Genomic DNA, 22583 nt, shown 5'->3' with positions numbered 1-22583 from the left:
CACTGGACAGATGTCGCACGGAGGCATTCGGTTGCCTCCAAACGTCTCGAAAGTTCTCTTTCATTGGGCCTCGAGCGTGCTCTTCGGCAAGTATCCATAACGTCAAGTGCTATGGAGGTTGAGATTTGTTCGTGTACATCGGCACCTCACCCCTACTCTATAACTGACTACATCTACAGACGAAACTGGCGAGTATATTGGTACCCATCTGTGGGAAGAAGAGGTTCTGCGAGAAACTGGAGGAGACTTCCTTTTCCTGCATGTGCGTACAATCTCCTGCCCTCGCTTCACATTAATTTTATCTGCTCATACAGCATGTCGGACTCCGGAAAGTTCTGTACGATGCTGCCATAGCAGCGGGCGCTGAGGTGCGGGCAGGCACAAAGGTTGTCTCTGTAAGTGGTGATGGCCCTCACGTGACATTGACCACGGGGGAAACACTGCTAGCCGATGTGATTGTTGGCGCCGATGGCCGCTCGAGTGTAGTGCAACAAGCAATCGTCGGTAAGGATGTTTTCGACGCAGTGCCATATCAATCTTTGTTCTACAAGTAAGCATTACTCTGGACTTTGTTAATAAAACTCGTTGCCTAACTGCCTTAGTACTACTGTCCCAGGCAGAACTTATGAGAGCCGATCCTCAATTGGCACCCTTCTTCAAAAAACCCGTCGTAAGTCGCAGACTTGCATGATCATGATTGGCTTTAACGTGATGTGTTGTGTTTAGGAGACTATGTTTGTTTGGCTGGGCAATAATCGTTCGGCTGTGGCATTCCGTATAGTATGCTAATATTCGTGAAGTGTCGTGTTGAATCTAACAGCTGCTGAACAGGGCGGTAAAGACGAGTTTGCGCTACATCTATGGGTGCCTCCCAGGCAAAAGGGGCTGTCCGATGATGATTGCTGGGGAGGAGGTCTTGATTTAAAGGAGATGCGTCGGCAGCTTGGAGAATGCGAACCGAGGTACAACCAATCTAGTGATGTTTGTTAATTCTAGCTGATTGAAAGTCTCAGACTCCTAAAGATGACCAAATTGGCTGCCACACCCTCCCGTGTACAGGTCAAGATGGTTCCACCAATAGAAGATTGGGTTGATAAACACGGTCGTATGGTAATTATAGGCGAGGCTGCACACCCACTTCCAGTATGCTATAACTTTGATCATGGGATAACGCATTGCGCTAAGACTTCCTTCAGGCAGGATCATTGCAGGGGGGCGCAATGGCTGTAGAAGATGCCGCTGTGTTTGCAAAGCTTTTCTCTCATCTGCGAGATAAAGATCAGATATCGACATTTTTACATGCTTTTCAAGATCTTCGGGAAGATCGCTGTGCCAGTGTCGCGCATACCGAACAATGCAATTTGTATTTCCAAATGCTGCCAGCTGGTCCTCAGCAGGAACAGCGCGACCAGGACATGCGTGCCAAGACTGCTCAAGGGGAAAGCGTCTTCGGCGGCGGCGAAGCTTCCGAACAATGGGAGCAGCTCAAAGAACTTTGGGGATACGATGCTGAAGATGAAGCCGACGACTGGTGGGTCAAGTGGGGCCTTCTCCGCGAGCGAGCCAAGCAGCGATCATTGGACATGGAAGCAGAAATGAACGCTGCACGGCTGAGTAGTCTCCGCGTGCGAGCATAGCGAGTGCTCTCCCTCTCTTTATTATGTTATATGTTTAGTGTACTCACATATATTGCTCATTCCTTTGGTTTAATTGTTGTCACTCTCTAGACCAGACACTCCTTTGATCATCGCTTCTTTCTATAATCCCGTTATATTTGTCACTCAGGACGTCTAGATATCATCACAGTTAACATTAAAACTATTATCGTCACAAGTGTCGATGTGCTCGTAGTTATTCACAGAATCATTCCAATTACCCATTCAGGTTCGAGCTGTTTGATTATGTTTGATTTGAAGTGTCATGCCAGTAGAACTGAGTCACCCAGACCAGGAAGAACAGAGGACTGATGACACTTCAGGCTTCAGGCACAGGTTTACCATTGGTTAGCTGTAACCAAAAGATCATGGGGCGTCGATAGGCACAAATTTTCGTATTGGTGCATTCGAAACCTTCTGAAACCCAGCTTGTCACTTGAAGCAACAGGCCGAAGCTTATATCTACAACCTCATTGTCGTCATTTGCAGTACGGACCGTGGTCTCTGTTCACATGTTCTTAATGCTTCTGATCGTCTTTGACGACGACAGGTTTCCACTTGATCATAGCGAACGAGCCCAATTGGGGTGACGGAGGCACAAAGCATTTTGTTGGCGACGTCGTTTCCTATAGTCGCAGGGCATAGAACGCATCGAACACTAAGTAGGATTGCTAATGACAATCGATGACCTCCAGCAAATCGTCAACACCTTCGGTAAATACCTCTTCGCATCTCTTCTTCTCTGAGAACCGAGTCTGAGCGATCACAACGCAAAACGCACCAGCGAAAGAACGCACCGGTACTCAAACATAAGCTGCACTCCCACGAAGATAATGCAGATTGCCGCGAGCAAAAAACGGAATCCTAATGGAGTATTAGATAGTTCAATATGACACGGTGACAAAGAACAGAAGCCGCCCTACCTTGCCACGTTCCCGCTATCTGGCTGGCCATATACATTATCCCGTCCATACCGATCACAAATCCAACAAGGTTCGCAGAAACCATCATTATCATGTTGAGTACGCCTCCGATTGCGCAGACATGACGATACCATGAAAATTGCCCGTACTGATCGTGCGAATTAAATGGACTGTAGAAGGTGAAAATGCCACGAGGATGGTGTTCGACTAACCATTGTTTGAGGGAGAAGATACCTCGCAAGCAGTTCAGGTAAGATGAAAAAACTGATGAGCCATCCCCACGCAAGCAAGCGAAAAGAGAGATCATGCCAGAGTGCGACAAATGAGAAAACAAGCGCGGTTGTCAGTGCAACGTTCTTTGTACCCCCGAGTGGAATGTAGATGTATCTGTGTGCCAGTGAGTAAGAAGCATGCACATTAATATAACAGCCGAACCGGACAATCCAGAGATTGTAAGACCGATGCCAACTTCGCCAAAATCCAAGAGTAGAGTAATTATTGACCATGCACCGTATCATGTTTTCAGGTGGATCGATACCGCTTGCCAAAGACCAGAGACGGAAAAACCGCCATGGCAAAAGCAGCTATTCAAACGATTAGCCGAAAATCAAACACATCCAAAAAAAACTTACTTTAAACCAAACAATGACGAGATTCCAAAAACCAATCATACTCAGCTCCAGTGGTGTATAGCCTTGCCAAGCCTTAGTATCTTTGATGGCCACAACATACATATAGTGTAGTATGGACTCCATGATCAGGAGACTAACAAGGAAACGAACCAAGTAACGACTTTGGACCCGCATGGGAATATTTATAGGGCAGCGCAGCTACATAAATAATGTAAACGAAAGCCAATGAAACAGAAGAGAATTATCATGCACCTGCCACATGAAATTATTGAATGTCAAAATAGGGCCAGCGATGTAGAGCGGAGGGTAGAGGATGTAAGTGATGTAGCTCCGATACGTATAGTCTTCTAAAGGGAGTGGCGTATTGGCTCTCTGCTTTTCTGTAGAAGCAGAATTCAAGTTCTTTGAGGTACATAAGTATAGAGACAGATACGGAACCTAGTTGCTCACCTCTCCTCCGCAAGAATTACAGGCCCAATAGTAATCCATGTTGAATGATATCAATCTCAGCATAGTGATATTGAAGCTTATGTGCCAACGCGGATAAATGCCTTGGAAAGTATCCTGGGTGAAAAGTCAGAAACTGTTCATAATCAACGTCTAGAATGACGTACCAAAACTTCTAATGAAGGATGGAAACTGGCGTACCGATATCCGCTATATATCTCATTGGCGAATAAGATTACAACGTTAAAAATCCAGGTCAGCAGTGGTCCCATGCGCGACCCTCTGGATGTCTTAGCAATCCAGTAATTGGCCGTCAGGATGAACAAAATCTTGAAGATGCTCGTCCCGTGGAGGCCAGTAAGGTACAGGGCAGAGAATGTGAGGAAAAACGGAATCAAGTAAAGCTTATCTGCGGGCATACTTGGGGCAGAGCGCAGTGCAGACCGTGTGTATATGTATTTGAGAGCGATGAAGATCAGGACAAGGAATGAGAGTGAAAGTATGTTGTTGCGAAATGACCGATACTGGGTATCACTGTTATCCTGCGAGAATAAAAGTCAGGGAATTGTTTGTTATTCCTGATGCCTCGTTCGCATGAATCAAGAGGCAGAAAACGGCCAGGACGTTATGCCTACAAGATGTGACACTCACAACTTCGCGTCCAAACATCCAGCCTGGTGACAATCTGTGGTGATAATATGGGTAATTTGGATGTGAAGCTGACGACGTTTCATTAGCATTAGTAACAATCTTCTGCAACAAAATCTTACATACGTGAACTCAAGTAGATAGGTACCCATACCATAAGAGGGATCGCAAATAAAGCGACCACATAATAAAAGATAAATTCTGGAGTTTTCCATCTTGGAGGAGGGCGTTGTTCGTTTGGGATGCGGCTTGGTGTAGGGATATCAACGGTGAAAGATGTAATTCCCCCTGGCTTTGGTGGAGTGTAGTCAAGGTCAAATGTAGAGAAATGGCCTTCTTGATTTCGCATGTCTGTGGGCATATTAATCACGAGATCCTTTGGCATGGGCTCCGTATTTTTCTGGAAGGAAGGTGTTTTGGTTCTATGAGGTTTCAAGTTGAGCCCATTGGCAGGCTGTTAGAGATTTGCAGAAGGCAGCGTCGAGACCTCGTCCACGTTCAAAGTGATGCGAGAAATTTCTTCCTTATGCGGATGCTAGGTGGTTTTGTCTCTTGGAAATTCGAATCGCATCATGGTTCCGCTGACATCTACTACTTGTATATTGCCAGTCAGTTCGTCAGTGAAGGAGTTTTTTTGACTGCATAGCTGATACAATGCTTGGACGTGCAGTGGACGACATTTCCACGGGCTCAGATTCTGAATACTCCAAGTGAGTCCTTTATTTCTCAGCCGTCACGCCCAACTGAAGCTGTGCTGTTTCATCGGTTTCCAGTTCGGTGAGAAAGCAGTTATGACGGACATGTTACATTCTAAACACAGTTGAAGTGGATCTCTTGGTTCCTTTCATCCAAGGGCAACGAATATTTCTGCGAAGTCGAAGAGGACTATATCCTAGATAGATTCAATCTCACCGGCCTCAACAACGAAGTTTCAAACTATGCCCAAGCACTCGATTTAATCACGGATAACCTTGGTACATTTTGAAAGCCACCTTGTTAGGTTGTGACTGAGAGCCATCGATTCCCAGACGATGATATACAAGACGAGCTACGTGGTGCACTTGATGTCCAGGCCCGTTTGTTGTATGGTCTAATCCATGCTCGATGGATTGTTACCGCCCGGGGACTTGCTAAAATGGTAACGTCTGCTTGCTCTTACCGCCAAGCTTCCTCACGTCCTTTCAGCTTGAGAAATTCAAACGAGTAGATTTTGGTCGATGCCCGCGAGTACTCTGTCAATCTCAGCCACTACTTCCTGTGGGCCTCAGCGATACACCCTATGAAAAATCAGTGAAGTTGTACTGTGGTCGATGCGAAGACGTCTACTCTCCCAAATCGTCGCGCCATGGCTCCATTGATGGCGCTTACTTTGGCACGTCCTTCCCTCACCTGTTGTTCCTCGTGTACCCAAGTCTTCTCCCGCCGAAATCCGGCCCTGTTGATCCTACTCCAACCTCCCGTAGTATTGAAAACGATTCCAGCAGAAAAAGTAGGAGAGTCAAGGAAGAACCTGAAATTTCTGAGGGTGCTGGAGAGACAGGTAGCACTGCGAGTGTCGCATTGAAAGCAGAAAGATATCGACCAAGAATATATGGGTTTCAGCTGAATGAGACTGCAAAGTTGCAGAGATGGCAAGAGGCTGTTCGTGATAGGTGAGTTGGTTTTTTCGTTTCTAAAGACCTTTCTCATGTGTAATGCGCAGGCAAATAGCACGTCTCGAAGCGCTCGAGGACCTCAGTTAAATTATTAGTTTTACTTTTTTGAATCGCGATCATATCTTATCAGTACATTGGGCTCACTATGTCGGAATTCACGTTCTAAGCAGCGTCAGCAAACCTTCAACGAAAGTTCTCGCAAATCAAGAGATGGAAAACCGATCTGCACTGTCATTCGTCTACTCCAAAAGAAGGCGATGATGACGACAATGATAACCACAATATGTCTTTGCTGGTAGGGAAAAAGTTGAAAAGAGGCGCCGACAATACTGGAGAGGTGAAGAAAAATGTGAGTTCCCATATCCATATGTATGAATATTATCAGTGACTGGTACTGAGAAAATAAAGACTTCTGGCTAACTAGAGAGGCTTAGGCCATCCAGCGTCTGAGAGATGAGAAGATCTGTACGATACTTTCTCAGATATCCGCGTCTACATGGCTCACCCCCAGGCTCTTGCTTGTCTCCAAACACTTCAACTATCTCTGCGCCATTCTTCTCAGGAACGATTCCCTTTCAGATATTCAGTCGTAAGCACTCTCTTAGCCTTTATAAGTTCCGTATCTGTTTCAGCCATCGATCGGTCTTGATCTTCTACCACAACAACCGTAGGGATCTGAGCCGCTACATGCCCTGCACCCGATGAAGACGGGGCGATACCAGGCCCAGATCTGGGACGTAACATACCTTCTACACCCTCCCAAGGCCGCTTCGGCGCCCGATCGGGCGCGTCTATGACCATTATGCTCATTCCTAGACTGGAGCTAAGGTTATGTGAGTGGGGGTGCACTGAGACGAGTGCGTGGAAGTGAATGTGAATGCGGAGAGGAGAGGAGGGAAGTGGGAAGATGGGCGTGTCGTTTCGGTGTGCTTCGGGGAGACGGACAACTTCTTCTGTGCGGACTGTCATTTCTGCGAGTTCTTCTGCGGGTGGTTGGATGTGTGGATTGGAGTGTGGCTGTGGGAGGGGGGTTAGTGTTGGGATCGAAGACTGGGGGACCGAGGTAGAGAGTAGAATAGAACGAAGAGAAATAAAGGAGAGACAAGACGGAAATGTTTCGTTCTCCTAGTGATGGCTCTGATAGGGTGTGCTTCAAGTGTGAGGCTGTGAGCTCGATGTCAGACCCAGAGTCGGTATTTGGAAATCCAGACGGTTACCTATCATACGCCAGCTGAAATAACAGGGTGCTCTATGTTACGACACATGACACGCACGACATTTAATTCATTCAGAGAAGTACAAAGCATAGGTCCTTAGCAGACGGCGTAAAAACGGTACTTGTCAAGGAAGCAGCTAACTCAAACTTCAACAGAGATGGCAGAAATATAAATTGAGTTTAAGGCCAGAGTCAAGGCCGTGTTTGAGGTTGAGCTAGAGAAGGCCAACCAAAAGAAGCTTGATGCTTGGTTGGCAATGCACAGCAAGAGGAGTTCGAGACCAGGTTTGCAGGGGGAACCAGAGTTGTGCCGTAACGAACTCTGAGTTTCGATTCATCCTTCAGAACCCAGATTAGCTTGATTAAGACTGGCAAACGAGGCTCGGAGGCAAACAGCATTATCTGAAAACTAAACAGCAGGAAGAGATAAAGTTAATGTTGCAACGTAAGGAACTGACAGAGTCTAGCTGTGACAAACATGCATGCCAGTTCAAAGAGAACAAAACAAGTAACAACTCGTTAAGGAAATTTTTGAGTAGCCTAGTGGCACTAAAAATAAGTGCTGCTTATACAGTTCAACATCCAATGTCCAACGTTCGGCGCTCAGCGCTCAGCCTTCCGAAGACACTCATATTTATTACTGATTGGCAAAAGTTCTTTACGACTTTCCCGGTTTTAGAACTGAAACTGCCCAGCTACCGTAAGTACCACAAGTACTGCATCAACTGCATTGAGGTTTATCTCGCAACGTACTGCGCGAGGACACTGCCGGTGATTGCGCCATAATAGTAGCCGATGACTACCAGGCGCCCCGACTCTTGTGGGTGTTTGAATATATGATACAGCTCCGAGTACCAGTCCTATCAACCCACCGTCAGTAGTCTCATGACCAATATCGACAACGTCCTGGACTCCGAAGTCCTCGCCCAAAGCAGGGACGCCCAAGATGAAGGAAACACTGTGTCAGCACTGGCAGCTGGAGCGCCAACAGAGAAGGCAACAACAATTTACTTGTATCCGATCAATACTCATATCGTCTGCAGAGCAATCCCTTGGGTTACAAGGTTACATTACTATCCTCTGTTATGCTTAATCTCGGACAAATGCTCGGCGCAGGAATATATTCTGTCCCGGGCGTCATACTCAATTCTGTTGGCTCAATTGGCCTGTTGTTTGTCTTCTGGCTATTGGCTCCGCTATTTGCACTCGGAGGTCTCATGGTCTACAGTGAATACGCGAGTATGTTCCCAAAGAGATCCGGGGCAGAAGTTGTGTACTTGGAGCAGGCATATCCTCGTCCACAGTTTTTGGTCCCAGTCATGTTCGCTGTAACTTCAGTCCTTCTGTCGTGCGTGCTACAGTTTGCATGTTGGATGAGATATTCATGGGATTGGTCCTACGCTGATCAGTTTTAGCGCAACAAATTCCATTGTATTTGCGCAATATATACTTACAATTTTTGATATCCCCATCACTCCCGCAAGGCAAACCATTATTGCTGTAGCAGTCTGTGCTGTTGGCATGGCTTGTGAGCTTCTTATGTTCCTTGCACTAAGGTATAATCTGAACTTGACCACGCAGTTGTCGCCCTGTCAACGAAATGGTCTTTAAGAGCCGTGAACTTTCTTACTGGGTTAAAGGTCCTTTCTCTTGTCTTGTGAGCACATCATTCACCATTTGTTATCTACTAACTGACTGTTCTATTAGCTTGGTCTTCACGGGCGCCCTCGTGCTTGGTGGTTTCACTCACATCCGTGATCCGTTTGCCAATTTTCGATCCCCTTTCAGTGGTAGTACGGCCAATCCAAATTCTTTGGCTACTGCCCTAGTCAAGACTAATTTTGCATTCTCTGGTTGGCACAACGCATTTAATGTCATCGGGGAAGTCCATACGCGTGATCCTGTCCGCACAGTACGCAAAGCCGGCTTACTATCACTATTTTTACTCGCATGTCTTTTTTCTTTGTCAATGTCGCTTACGTGGCGGCAGTGCCAAAGGACGAAATAAGCAATTCTGGGCAACTCATCGCGGCTTTATTTTTCCAACGTGTATTCGGAGGGGGCTTTGCAGCCAAAACCTTGCCGATCATGGTTGCTTTAAGTTGCTTTGGAAACATTGTGTGTGATCTTTGTATTTCGCGTGCTCGAGTTACTCACAAAATACATTTCTAGATCGCCGTGGTGAGCAACGCATTGGAAACTGCTTGGCTTGTCATAATGTGAAAATTCATTCTGCCAGACTGTTGGTCAGACACGCGTATTGCGTAAAATTGCCCGACAGGGGCTACTTCCCTATCCAAGATTTTTTGCATCAACCAAGCCATTCGGCACACCATTGGCACCAGTGTGTCTGAAGTACTTTCTCACAGTCTTCGTGATAGTTGCCCTCCCAGCTCGGGATGCATTTAACTTTTTGATAGACTTGTCTTCTTATCCGAATTTAGTAAGAATTTTACTCCGCCGTCGTGTATTATGTGATCAACAAGTCGTAGGTGTTCAATGCTGCAACTGCCATAGGATTGTGGCTTCTTCGAAGGCGACGAATACTTGCTGGCCTTGCACCTTCGAAGTATCGTGCGAGGAATATTTATGTTTCCCTTTACCTCCTCAGCGCGGTATTTCTCCTCATAATGCCCTGGTATCGTCCCTCCGAATCAACGGCTTGTAGCAGAACTGAATTATTTGACAAGGGTACCACCAGAAAATGGTCATGGCGACGTGTCTTTTTGGCACGCAACGTAAGTCTAATGTTGTATTTTTGGGCTCACATCTGACCACATCCATCCAGTTACTGTGTGGTGGGACTTGGTATCCTTGCGGTGTGTACACCACTTACAACGCAACCCTACATCAAACTGACCCTTTACAGTTGTGCGGATTCTATTACTGGCTGTGGATTGTTGTCTTGCCATGGTTAGGGGGGTATACCATCGTGGAGGAGGTAGAACAATTAGAGGGCGGCGCGTTGACCGCGCGGTTGACACGCAAATACCACCCTTCGGCTGCGAACATTGATAACAGAGAGCAACAACCGCTCATTACTAGTACTTGATAGGCTTGAATAATTGTAGTAATACTCCTTATAGTGTATCCTTTATTTGTATCGCACAAGTGCGTGGTTCCCGGTGCAGACGGCACTTCCAGTAGACTCGTTACAGTAATGTAGTTGGTATGATCAAAACGGAGATACAGCTGAACATTTAGCGGGCGTTGATTTAATTACCGTATTGCAAAATAAAATCTTCAACACGAGGCCAGGATCTACCCTCAACGTGAAGCGCGAGCAAATTGGGGAGCGTGAGTGCATCAAACAAGTGAACTAATTGGTCTTGTGTTGAGGGCCATTATAACAGAAACAAATTGAATGGTGGAGTGGGTGAGCAGCTCGAAGGACAATCCATCGCCAGAGGGCATAAAGATTTTTAACGAGGAGAGGTCGGGAAATAGTCGGAGCAAGCCAATGATGGTGGACGGGTTGCATATATCGAGGTTGGCATCTGTCAGGGGCCATACTGGGTTGAGACGAGACAAACGCTCGATGTCGCAGTGGAACAGCGTTTCCAACTTGAGACCGCAGAGGGAAGAGTCGTGAGATGGGTGATAAAATACATGATAGTATATCTTCGTACTTCTGGATTCTAGCTAGGTACACCTGGCGGGCCAGGTGGCCCACGGTTCTGCTTTTTACGAGGCCGCACGGTGAACTGTGATGCAGTAATCTTGCGTACTTTCAGCTGTTTCCTATCTACAGAGAAAGATAAATCTATGTTTTAAAGTGTTTTGTAGAATAAAAACATACCGTTCAAAAGTCCATGGTTTTAGAGTGTGATACCGGCCCGTCTGAGACGCTGAGCGCAGATGTTCCATTTAGTGATTGTGACCCAGAGCAATCGAGTGAAACATATACAATAATGATCCAGGCATGGCACAGCCGCAATTAGCTGCTTTGCAGTTGCCCAGTTGCCTATACTAGCAGAAGAGCTTCCGGCGCCATCGTCACGAGCGGGATTCGCCTTGGTAGCTATCCAACACTCAACACGCGAGTAGCCGTGGTCTACATTGGTCTACGTGGTGAATCACTTTGTCGGACCGTAGTCAACCAGTGCCTTGTTTAGGGAAACCAAACGTCAATTGGAGGTTTGTCGTCAGTCGGCTGTCTGGCACTCTCTCTGATCCGGGATCCAGGGCCTCTTGGGGCGCTACCGACTGGCATAGGGTGTGTCCTACAAGCGTGTGGGGCGCACTATCTAGGACCATAGGATGGGTCATTTTGAGGGCAGTATCGGGAGTGGAAGATAGTGTGAGAATATTGGAATTTACGAACACAAGTCGCGGCCCAGGCCTCGGCGGTTCCGCCATGTGATGCAACTGACTTACCTGACTCGATCCTCGAAGCTTGCTCGAGACTTCTATAAACGCTTGTATATGTACCTCACCTTCTCTACTCTGCGAGGCCACTCAGGATGAATGTGATAACTCTCTCTGCAACTGACTTTCCCATCAAGTCCGTGAAGATATTCAACTCCCAGGTTGACGTAGCTGAGGTTACTCGTGTTTTCCCCCTCGACTTAACCCAGTCTTCGGTACGTGTATAGTGATTGGCCTCAGTAGCTTCTACGTCTCGCATGCTTATTACTACTACACAATTAGAATGTGTCGCAGGCCATTGAGATTTCAAACCTTCCCATCCTGTGTTCGCCGTATTATGGAGTTCGGGCATCCGTGACTATTGGTTCAGATGATCTGCTGGTCATGGATTACTACCACAGCTCATCCGACTATAAACCAAACGTGCCATTTGGCTATCAGCGCGAACTTAATCCTGTCAGTAGTGATGTTCTTCGTGGTCTCCAGGCCGAGTATACGCGCTTAGGGGACGAGCGTCAACTAAGGCAAGAAAGCTTCACCTTCCTGTCGACGTACATGAATTCCCTTGCCAAGGGAGATACTCTGGCAGGCGGGGCGGAACCTGCACAACTCGTCAAGTTATTCGATGAGTTTGTAGACATTGGCAAGAGTCGATCCGAAGTCATTGCGGTGCTTGACCAGCAGATCAAGGATATTCAGAAGGAGATAGCTAAAGAAACCCAGCGACTTCTCCTCAAGTCCCAGTCCCTGACGACAAAAGCCACTGTTATTCTTGCACCAGTTTCTGGCCGCACCGCTACGACCGCTGAGCTGGAACTGAAGTACAGTGAGTTGTCTTACCGTTAATCTGTCGCATTTTCGTCTCACTGAGTCCTCACTAGGGGTTAGCGCTACCTGGAAGCCAGTATACGAAATACATGTCACAACCATTGACGGTGCCCCTTCTTCATCAGTCGTTCTCACTTATCGATGCCAAATCTCTCAGTCTACCGGGGAGAATTGGGACAATGTGGAGCTTGCAGTGACAACAGCCAAGCCCCGTGTTCCTTCAGTAGGACTACCTGAGCCGAAGAAGATGGAGATAAGGCAACAAGGGTCCTTGTTTCAGTCTGACTCCTACCATCAACCGGCGGTCAGGACCCAAGTTACTCCATTCTGGAACGCCCCGGTACATGCTTCACCTTTTGGAAATATTCCGTCCTCGACAGTATTTGGAAGCTTTCAGAGTGTTCCTCACCAAGCAGACCCCAGCCAAGGTTCGACCGGGGCCGCGCAGGGACCTGCAGCGGACAACGTGTTCGGAGCTTTCGGGGGGAAATCTACCTCCGCAGCTGGGGGTTCCTTTGGAGCTTTACAGGGACAACCCACTGCCACAACTCAGGGTCTCTTTGGATCTACTCCAGTGCAATCAAGTACATTAGCAGGTCAAACTTCCTCAAGGATTGTGCCATCATCGCCACATCCATCCACTGCGCGGAACTCAAGTATGTTGAGTTTTGGCGGGGGTGCCACCACAGAGAGCACCCTTGGCTTCAATAAACCAACACCAAACTTGCAGCAGTCTCAGCCATTGAATATCTTTCCCGCTTCAGCGCAGTCATCAGAACGCACAGTGTTAGGAGAGGTGCGTCATGACTGTTTCCTACTACCAGCAAATCCGACAATAATCTTTCGTAGCTCGACAAAGCCATTACTCACATAGCGACCTCAAAAGTGTTCATTCCAGGTCGTACAGCGGGGGAGATCCATCACGTTCTCATAGCAACCATTCCATTGAAAGCGTTATTTACAAGAGTCGCAGTACCGAGCGTTGATAACCGCGTCTTTTGGACTGTGGGTGGTGTCTCGTTTATGTCATCGTATCAGCTTCACCTCCATCATTCTAGTGCGAAATTTCGAATACCAGCGACTATGTACTAACTCCGGGCATTATTCACACTTACCTGGATGGAAAACACATTTCTGACAGCGACATCACGGTACGTTGTTTCCTATATTCAGTTTCCGAAACCATTACCTTGCACATCGGAGCAGAGTGTCGACCGACCACAAACTATCCAATGTTCTCTTGGTATTGACCCCGCGGTGACCACCCAGTTCAACCGCGCTGTCAACTCACTACCCGACTTCACCGTGCTAAACGGTAAGGCGATTACGACGCATACTATCACAACCACCATCAAAAATACGCACCACGAGCCCGTCAGCAATGTCGTCATTCGCACATCTCTGCCGCTTCCTGCAGACCCTCGTGTTACAGTCACATTGCAAGAGCCCGAAGGCCTTGCTGACATCGACTCGGGCAAGGTGCTGGTAGGAGATGGGTGTTATGCGAGGTGGTCAACCACTGGAGGCCGTGCGGGAAAGAATGATGGACTGTTTGAGTGGGTGTGCAGTAGCGTCAAACCCGGCTCACAGGTGTTGAAAGCAGAGTGGCACGTGACTGCTCCTCGCGGACTCAATGTCACAGAACACTAATTCGGCCTATTTGCGGCAACTCGCTGTTCGAGTCTAGGGGGAACAGGTGTATGAGAGGTTTTTCAGATTGTTGTTCTTTCGGGGTGAGGGTAAGAAACCCTCCGTATAGTACTGTATAAAATGCTTGTGCGTGTAACATCAATTGTAATACATCATTGTGGACTGGTTTATGCAGAGGTTTCATAGTCTTGGCCATCTTTTACAGCACGCCATCGCTGCGCACAGCACATTGCCCGAATTCCAGTTTCTTCAAACCTTCATCCTTGGGTAAAATGTCCTGTTACACATCATTGAGTAAAATAGGCTACATGTATTACAACGAACTCACATGTTCAAAGATCCCCAAGGGGAGACCGAGAGTCACGCAGGCATTTGGAGAGTCCTAAGATAAAATTGAATAAAACTATCGAGGAAGTCAAATTGGACTTGACTTACCACAATTGCACCAATATGGCTTTCCACCGGCGCAGCAGACAGCAAAAGGTCTGAATGGAAATGAGCGACTTTTTCCTCTCACAGAACATACACTTACATGCTTGCTCACGGGCTACGGTTACACTCGCTGATCAGTAGATGGTTCATTTCGCAACGCAGGACTTACTGTAACCGATCTTCATAAGATAAGCGATGGCGTTCAGAGCAGCCTGCTTATAAGCCACCGTGCTAATTAGAGTCAATGAGCTATGCATCAGTGTATCAAGGGAAAGTACACTGACGCATCCATGTTGTACTGGGTACCATCGCCGTCTGTTAATTATTATCGTCAATAATGAATGATATGGCATTCGATGTGTTCATGCATACGGTAGTCTACGCTGATCCCCTGGAAGATCAACTAGCAATTGGATTAGCAACTGAAATAAGTGACGTGCCTATGCACCTACTTTTGCAGAGTATAACGGATCGACAGGAGAGGGCTGTGACGGTCAGCACCGGTGAATGGCCACCTGAGACAAATACATACCAGGAAGATGGGTTGCTTCATAGCAAACTTCTCAACACCGCCCTTGATGATGCTAGTGCTGAAGGTAACTATTCCAGCCTAGAAGCTACATTAGTGAAAGCAGGACAAGATTGCAGAAATTCCACACCATCTCTATGGCGCCACAAAAGGACAGCTAAGTAGCGTTCGTTCAGATCATCGACACACTGATGGATTCTAGCCTACCTCGCCCTGCATGAATGTTAGCATGAGCACAACTGCGTAATCAAGATACTTACATCTCCTTGAGAGAAGTGGAGATCGCCAACAGACAAGTTTGCACCCTTCACGAAAACAGGGAAATAGCAACGCGAGCCCCTTGATCCAAAATATGTGAGGAACAACGAAAGCCTGTAGTGAGCTTCCTTCACCTTGACAAGTTTTTAATCTGTGATGCAGACAGTTACTACGATTGAGATGACAAGGGCTGATTTAGAGGAAGCTTACGTCACAGTTGCCCCCATGTTCTCTACCGGGAATTGTCCGCGCGCCTTCGCGGTAGATTTTCGCACGTAGATCATTAGGAAGGTCTTGGCCGACATAGGCACCTGGTACCAATGGGCCATAGGCGACGGGTGGAACTGCGTTGGCATGAGCTTCAATAAGGGCACCTTCACGCTTGTTCCAGGTTGCCAATAGCTCGGCGGACGGTGCTGTGCCAATCAAACCAGGATGCGACACGCCAGCGAAGCGCACGCCAGGAATGTGCCTTGAAGTGGCATAGACGCCTAGAGACATGTCATTACATTGCACGCGTATCGTAGAAAGAGCCAAACCTTTAAAATCCCAGATAGCCTTTGCAGCTCTGCTCTGGAATTCGCGAGCTACGTAAAATTTTGATTAGAAAAATGTGAACCATGGTATTTGTGTTCGCTCACCAAACAATCCACCACCGTTCTCGAGTTCGAAAATACCCTGTTGCACTTTAGGCGCTTTGCTGAATCATCATTTCTGTGAGAGTCCTTACGGTGTAGCCCCAGGGCATCTTGTCAAACGGTCTGACTACGAACAAATAAAAAAAGACAGGGGAGTAACCAGGTACGACATACCATCAAGAATGTCAACTACCAGACAGTCTCCAGGCTCGGCGCCCTCCACAGCGATTGGACCGGACAAATTATGAACGCTGGTCAAGTCTACGTCTCTGATGTCATCGCTCGCTGACGAAAATTAAATCCAATCCTTATGATGGCGTAAGCCCGTATACGTACTATCGTTGTTACCAATTTGTGCTCCTGTCCAGTCAACACATTCGACGTTAAACACCTGTGCAAATAATTGAACGTAAGACAGATGTATATATTCATCCAAGGCTATCGTGACACACCTGTCCGGGCTTCACTGTGGCAATAGCAGGAATGTCGGGACTGCGAACGGGGTCATGGGATCGATTACGAAACGAACAGTATACCAACTTACTGCCAGCGGTTGTGCAGGTTCTGAAAAATGTTAACAAATGCTGCAATTACGGTGAAGCGCGGAACAAACCTTCTGCTCTCTTGCAGGACTTGCAGTCAATCGACATAAGTTAAAATATATGAACACATCAACCCAAAAACCTACACGAAAGGATCAGCCTAGGGGTGCAGTGCTAAATTGTCAGCTTCCGCAGGTGAACAGGACGCAGTTGCGTACCGAAACCACGGTAGGGTGAGCTACAGAGTTCGCGATAGTTGCCATCAGTTAATCGCTTTTCGCTCTGTGATGAGATTTGGGACGAGAAGGCTGAGTCGAAAAGGAAAGCAACACGATTAGAGCCAATAGCTTATAATGGCTGCTGATAAGACCAACGGTCCGCGTTATACCGCCATGGGAGTTATCAGTGGGTGACAATCCTGTAAACAGTCAGACGTCTTGAGTCTCGTGCAGGGCCTAATTTTGGACCAGTTACTGGGTAACGTCATAACGGAGCAGCGCAAGCCAAGATTCTCACTTACTATCATATATTCGCTCTCAGATAATGACGATTTCATACAAGTTTCAAGTTCAATCCGGAACGTAGTCAGTCATCAGGAAAACAACGGATTTATTTTTACGACTTAATAGCGACTTGCGACAGATTTAAGGGACCTATGGCAGGCTGAGAGCGATGCGGGAAAAGTCACGAAAAGGCCGCTCGTCCTCTGATTTCGACTTGGTACTCATAGTGGCACGTGTCACAGCACGTGCGACGCGTGCTACCGTCCACGGTGTGTACTGTAACATGTGATTATATATAGTGAAATATTGTGGTTGGCATCAACGTGTGTGGGAATTTGAATTATATCCAAACTCGACCTTGGGAAGGTTGCGGGGCTAGATATTGAAATATTGACCCACCACTGCGGTAGTCTACCACGAAGATGTAACTTGAGCTTGAACAGCGTAGTGGTTATAAATGCGATGTGCAAGTTAAGTATTCAACGTTGCAACGCCGGACGGCGGAGACTCGGTATCAAAATATTTCTACGCTCACTCCCAATCATTACGCGGATAGATATTGACCCACCACTGCGGCGGTCTACCCAGAATGTTCGCCAAATAATCTACCTCCTCCTGCCAAGGGATGACTGGGATTTCGTCCTCATCATCAGAGCACACAGATAAGACGACCACCTCTCCATCGACATCCAAGTACTCGGTAGGCGCGCCATTTGTCTGGGGCTGAAAACAGTTTTCAATTGTCAAAGGGTCAATGTCGACGCATCCACGGATATGCGCGAAGCCTCTCTTCCAGAAATCTTTTTGAGTGGGAGGATCATAAGAATCCTCAGGAAGGCGGATGTTCTTTCCGAGTTCAGCGAGCCACTCGTCGCTAAGCCAAAAGCCATAGTTTTGTTTGTAACGTTGTCTGGGCGGGTAGGAGAGCTTGAGCTTGTGTGGGCGAACCGTGAATCTGAAGGGTACAAGGGGCGGTAGGGTTGACTTCGTTTCAACAACCTGGTGTGGTGTCAGCGAGGAATTATGGACAAGAAGAAGCAGACTCACCCTTAGATTTTGCATCGATTGGCGTAGAAGTTCGGATGCAGACATCGTAATGTATGTAATGCTTTTTGTTCAGTCGAGACTCTGTCAGAGCGAATGCAAGAAGGGATCAACGTTCGGAAGTAGCATATGCCGCCGATCTGCTTTTAAGTACTTGGTGAAATGGCACAGCCACCATCTACAACTTGAAGTCCATCAGCATCAGTCACCTGAATTTCGTTGTGGATTGATTGACTAACAATGATCGCCCACAGACTCGGAAACAACAATGGCCCTTTCTATTATGCTCCTTCGGCGTGGATCTGTGGTCAACAAGCCGATCATGACGATCCGACATTCGGAACAATGACATCCCTCATGAACTTCCACAGGAACTTATAGACTACTCAGTATTGTCCGACATAGGGCACATTACCCCCAATAGACAGAAATTTGATCCAAAAAAAAAACCACAGTAAACCACTGCCAGGTCCAAGTGGCACATTAACTGGATTTGGTCTCGTGTTTCTTTTTTAATGAAGTCCACAGGCCATTGTGGACGGCGTACGATTGCTCTTCCTGGAGAAGCATGCTATGCTGAAGGTATAAAACCCGCTCAATTTTTCAAACTCATCTCTCACTTTCAGTGGTACCGAGTCATGGATCGTGAGCGTTATGATTCCCATCAACACTCAGTCTCATCCACCCCAACTTCACAACATTCTTCTCATAGATTCCATTCGCCACACACTCCTGATAGTCAATCATCTATTAGTATGTCTTCGGCGTCAGGCGTTTCCCCTCACACACCTCAACGTCCATTTTACCGCTCACCAGCACCTGCTCCATCGGACAATCTAGTCCGTTATCATGCTCTCCGCGAGCATTTCCCACAATCTCCCCTGTATTCTCGTGGACCCCATGACAACCTCGACAATACGATATTACTCCATGACCGCTCCCCGGGTGCTTCACAATCTGTGCAATCGAGTTCTTCCTACATTCAGTCCGATTCAGACTCCAATGGGCTTATGCCTCCATTAAAACTAGCCCCTGCAGCTGAGATACGCCAGAAAGTTCCGCATAATCTGCGTGTTGATGGCTCTCGCGCACTGTCAACCAGTTCCTCCATGGCCCCTGCCCATTCTGGACTCTCTGGTGGGCATAGAGGACGAACTGTTTCATCGGGGGCTCCCTCTCAGTACACTGCCCCGTCCACAGGGTCCCAACAAGTGCCGCGCAACGTTGTAATACAGGGGTCTAAGGATCACAAGACATCTCTGCTATCTGACATTGCCTTGATGACAGCGATCTCAGCAGCAAATACAGAGCATAGAGAATTTCCGTGGTACTGTGTATGGACTCGTGCTCTTGAAATGTACACATTCCCCAGTTCCATTGGGGATTCTCTCATTTGCAATGTCGCACCACAGCACGTTTTGATTCGTTCTTTCGACCCTTCTCCCCCCGACTCACTTTCCTCCGGGCGCGTCCGCGGCGCGGTTAGCAGCAGTGAATCAATCTTCTCACTCTCAGAACTAAGGACTCCCCCAAGGCGCTCTCAATCCAAAGTGAAGAACAGTCACGTTGTCCCTGACTTTGTTCAGATCCTTCGCCGTATCAAGCTGCCGCTTGTGATGCCCCCGGTCATCGAACGTGAAAAAGTTATTTGCTTCGTCGAGATCAAGCCAAAGAGCCTTCGAGCCAAAGATCCTTTTCCGACTGCTGAGGTGCAGCTTTCCCGTCAAGCTTACTATGCATTTATGGCAGACTCGACGCTCACGACCATTGGCGCAATCCTTGCATTTGGCAGTATTTGGAGATACGTGGAGTTCCCACGGCCTCCCATGCACCTTGCTAGCAGCTGGTCAGAGTCTAAGGACCCTACCTTCGGAAGACAGTCTCCCTCGCAATCCCTGCTCCCGCGGGTACCCTCCTATCTATCGCAGCTAAGTGGAAACAAACATGCTTCTTTTGACTTGTCGGATTCTAGAGGGTTATCGGAGATCGCGCTGAAGTACCTCGCGCAGAGGATATTGGAACGTGAAAAGGATCTTTGAAATGGGGAAGAAAGGCACACACGTCTTTTTTGATGTCAAAATTGTGTTCTTTTCAATGGATATAGAGCAATTCCTACTGATATGTATTAGAAGGTTTAGTCAATACAATCTGCAGCCAGATTCACCTCAAAATTGGATTATTCGGAAGCTATCAGTAGGTCAGCGTTGCAAATTATCATTCAAGGCATACAATACGGACACCACACGACTTTTGATCAATATGTTCTCAAGAATTGATCCTGCTGCCTTCTTGAGCGCGACGTGCGAATCTCGACTTCAAGGAAATGGAGACTGACTTGAAAGTTTGAAACTGGAAGTTCTAGAATACTGGACTCTCTATGCACACGTGACACAGCACGTGCGACACCAACTAGTACTACGTGCACGCAAACTCTGAAAATTGACAAGTACCTGCGCAATTGAAGAGAGTATCACACGAATACTGCAATCATCTTGGGATCGGCAGATGAGCAAAGTACAGCAACTTAACCGCGTGGTGAACAGGTGGTTATGTCATGTACAGCCTGAGATAGTATTCCAAGTCAACAGTGGCGGAGGCTCGACATCAAAATATAATATTTCTACGTTCGTTCCCAATCATTACGCGGATAGATATTGACCCACCACTGCGGCGGTCTACCGAGAAGATTCGTCAAATAATCTACCTGTTGCTGCGAAGGGATGTCGTCCTCGACATCATCGCACACAGATAAAACAAGCACCTCTCCATCGGCATCCAGGAACTGAGGAGGTGCGCCGTTCGTCTTTGGCTGAAAGCAGTGTTCAAAGGTCAGACCTTCAAGGTTGACAGTCTCGCAGATGTACGCGACACCTCTCATCCAGAAATCTTCGTCAAGTGAAGGGTCAAAACGATCCTCAGGAAGGTATGTGTGTTTTCCAAGTTCGATGAGCCATTGGTCGCTGAGCCAGAAGCCGAAATTTTGTTTATAATGTTGTAGGGCTGGGTAGGACAACTTGAATTTTCGTGGGGGAGACGTGAACTTAAATGGTACGCTGGACCCTCTGGAGGGCCCAGAGGATGAACTGCCTCATCAGGGGCTCCCTCTCAGTACATTGCTCCGTTGATTCAGTCTCAACAAATGCCCTCCGGTGTTGCGATACAAGGGTCCAGGGATTCCAAGACATCTATGCTGGCCGACGGCATCTTGATGACGGCGATCTCAGCAGCAAATGCTGAGCATAGAGAATTTCTGTGGTACTGTGTATGAGCTCGCGCTCTTGAAAGGTACACATTCCCCGGTTCAATTGGGGATGATCTCTTCTGCAACGTTGCACCACAACATGTTTTAATTCGATCCTTCGACCCGTCTCCGCCTGACTCACTTTCTTCCGGACGTGGCCGCAGTGGGGGTAACAGGAGTGAATCAGTGCCCCCTTCTTCTCGGAACCAAGGACTCCTCCAAGACGCACTCAAGCCAAAGTGCCCCATGCACATGTTGTCCCTGACTTTGCTCAGATCCTTCGCCGTATCAAGCTGCCACCTTCTATGCCGCCAGTTATCGTACGTGAAAAGATTATTTGTTTGGTCGAGATCAAGCCAAAGAGTCTGCGGGCCAAAAACTACGGCTTTTCATCCGCGGCGATGCAGATCTCCCGTCAAGCCTACTTTGCTTTTATGGGAGACTCGACGCTCACGACCATCGGCGTAATCCTTGCATTTGGCAATGTTTGGAAATACGTGGAGTTTCCACGGCCTCTAGCAAACCTTCCCAGCACTTGGTCAGAGTACCAGGACCCTACCTTTGGGAGTCCATCCAACTTGCGTCGCCCGGTCCCGCGAGTACCCTCCTACCTGAAGAAGCTTAGCGGAAACAAGGACATGTGTTTCGATTTGATAGATCCTCGAGGACTATCCGAGATCGCGCTGAAATTTCTCGCGACGAGGATTTTGGAACGTGAAAAAGATATTTGAATGGGGAACATTTAAAAAAGCCATTTTGGCGCGCGTCGTTCCTTTTGGTAGGAATAATGAGTTCAACCCGATGGATATAGAGCGTGTTCTATTTATCGATGTATTAGAAGGTCTAGCCAATGCAATCCGAGGCTATCTGCAGCCAGATTCACCTCATACTTGGATTATTCGAAAGCTATGATACAGTAGGGTCAAATATATAAAGTCTTGTATCCCTTGGCCTGTTATTGTATTAGATCTACTAGTACGCCTGTCGTGGCACTCCTTTCGAGGATTTCTATGTTGAAAAATTCTAGCGAATCCTAGCGGTATGATGCACTGGGGGATGTGCTACCGTGAAACAGTTCAAGACGGTAATCCGAAGATTTTGCTGCAAGTCAGTGACTATCACAGGTATGGAAACACTTACACAGTACAACCACACAGCATTATAGGACACACAATGATTCATGGTTCGAACTGAGCTGGTAGCATGGACAAAGAAACATATATTCAATAAAGCACAACTAGTGCCATGTGCATAGCATAACGAGCATCCTACTAGTGCTCACGAAAGTACAATTCCTAATTCAACCAATGTACAGCGGGTGAACATATCCATCCCACACACTATCTGCGTGTACATATATACATCTGCACACGG

At 47.4% G+C, this 22583-nt stretch overlaps 4 protein-coding genes across 4 annotated transcripts; 2 read left to right on the top strand and 2 right to left on the bottom strand.

The window, feature by feature from the left end:
* Nucleotides 1-6422: 6422 nt before the first annotated feature.
* Nucleotides 6423-7420, bottom strand: BJ212DRAFT_502213 (uncharacterized protein). The gene is made up of 3 exons (XM_041343349.1): nt 7235-7420; nt 6707-6977; nt 6423-6610 (listed from the first exon to the last, which is right to left on the bottom strand). The coding sequence occupies exons 1-3, from the start codon at nt 7265-7267 to the stop codon at nt 6519-6521; spliced, it is 396 nt and encodes a 131-aa protein (XP_041185310.1). The 5' UTR covers nt 7268-7420; the 3' UTR covers nt 6423-6518.
* A 9775-nt stretch (nt 7421-17195) lies between these two features.
* Nucleotides 17196-18124, bottom strand: BJ212DRAFT_1582393 (uncharacterized protein). Its single transcript, XM_041342319.1, has 2 exons — nt 17972-18124; nt 17196-17923 (listed from the first exon to the last, which is right to left on the bottom strand). The coding sequence occupies exons 1-2, from the start codon at nt 18014-18016 to the stop codon at nt 17456-17458; spliced, it is 513 nt and encodes a 170-aa protein (XP_041185309.1). The 5' UTR covers nt 18017-18124; the 3' UTR covers nt 17196-17455.
* A 1394-nt stretch (nt 18125-19518) lies between these two features.
* Nucleotides 19519-20298, top strand: BJ212DRAFT_1409258 (uncharacterized protein). Its single transcript, XM_041337458.1, has 4 exons — nt 19519-19959; nt 20030-20083; nt 20133-20155; nt 20207-20298. Exons 1-4 carry the CDS (start codon nt 19585-19587, stop codon nt 20220-20222), a joined length of 468 nt encoding a protein of 155 aa, XP_041185308.1. The 5' UTR covers nt 19519-19584; the 3' UTR covers nt 20223-20298.
* Nucleotides 20299-21514: 1216 nt separating this feature from the next.
* On the top strand, nt 21515-21940 carry BJ212DRAFT_1489476 (uncharacterized protein; the record flags this gene model as incomplete). Its single annotated transcript, XM_041341420.1, has 1 exon — nt 21515-21940. One exon carries the CDS (start codon nt 21515-21517, stop codon nt 21938-21940), a length of 426 nt encoding a protein of 141 aa, XP_041185307.1.
* Nucleotides 21941-22583: the final 643 nt, after the last annotated feature.

Source organism: Suillus subaureus, assembly GCF_016647635.1.
Source record: "Suillus subaureus strain MN1 chromosome Unknown BJ212scaffold_283, whole genome shotgun sequence".
In the NCBI taxonomy this organism is placed as follows: Eukaryota; Fungi; Basidiomycota; class Agaricomycetes; order Boletales; family Suillaceae; genus Suillus; species Suillus subaureus.
This window is presented reverse-complemented; position numbering and strand designations above follow the sequence as displayed.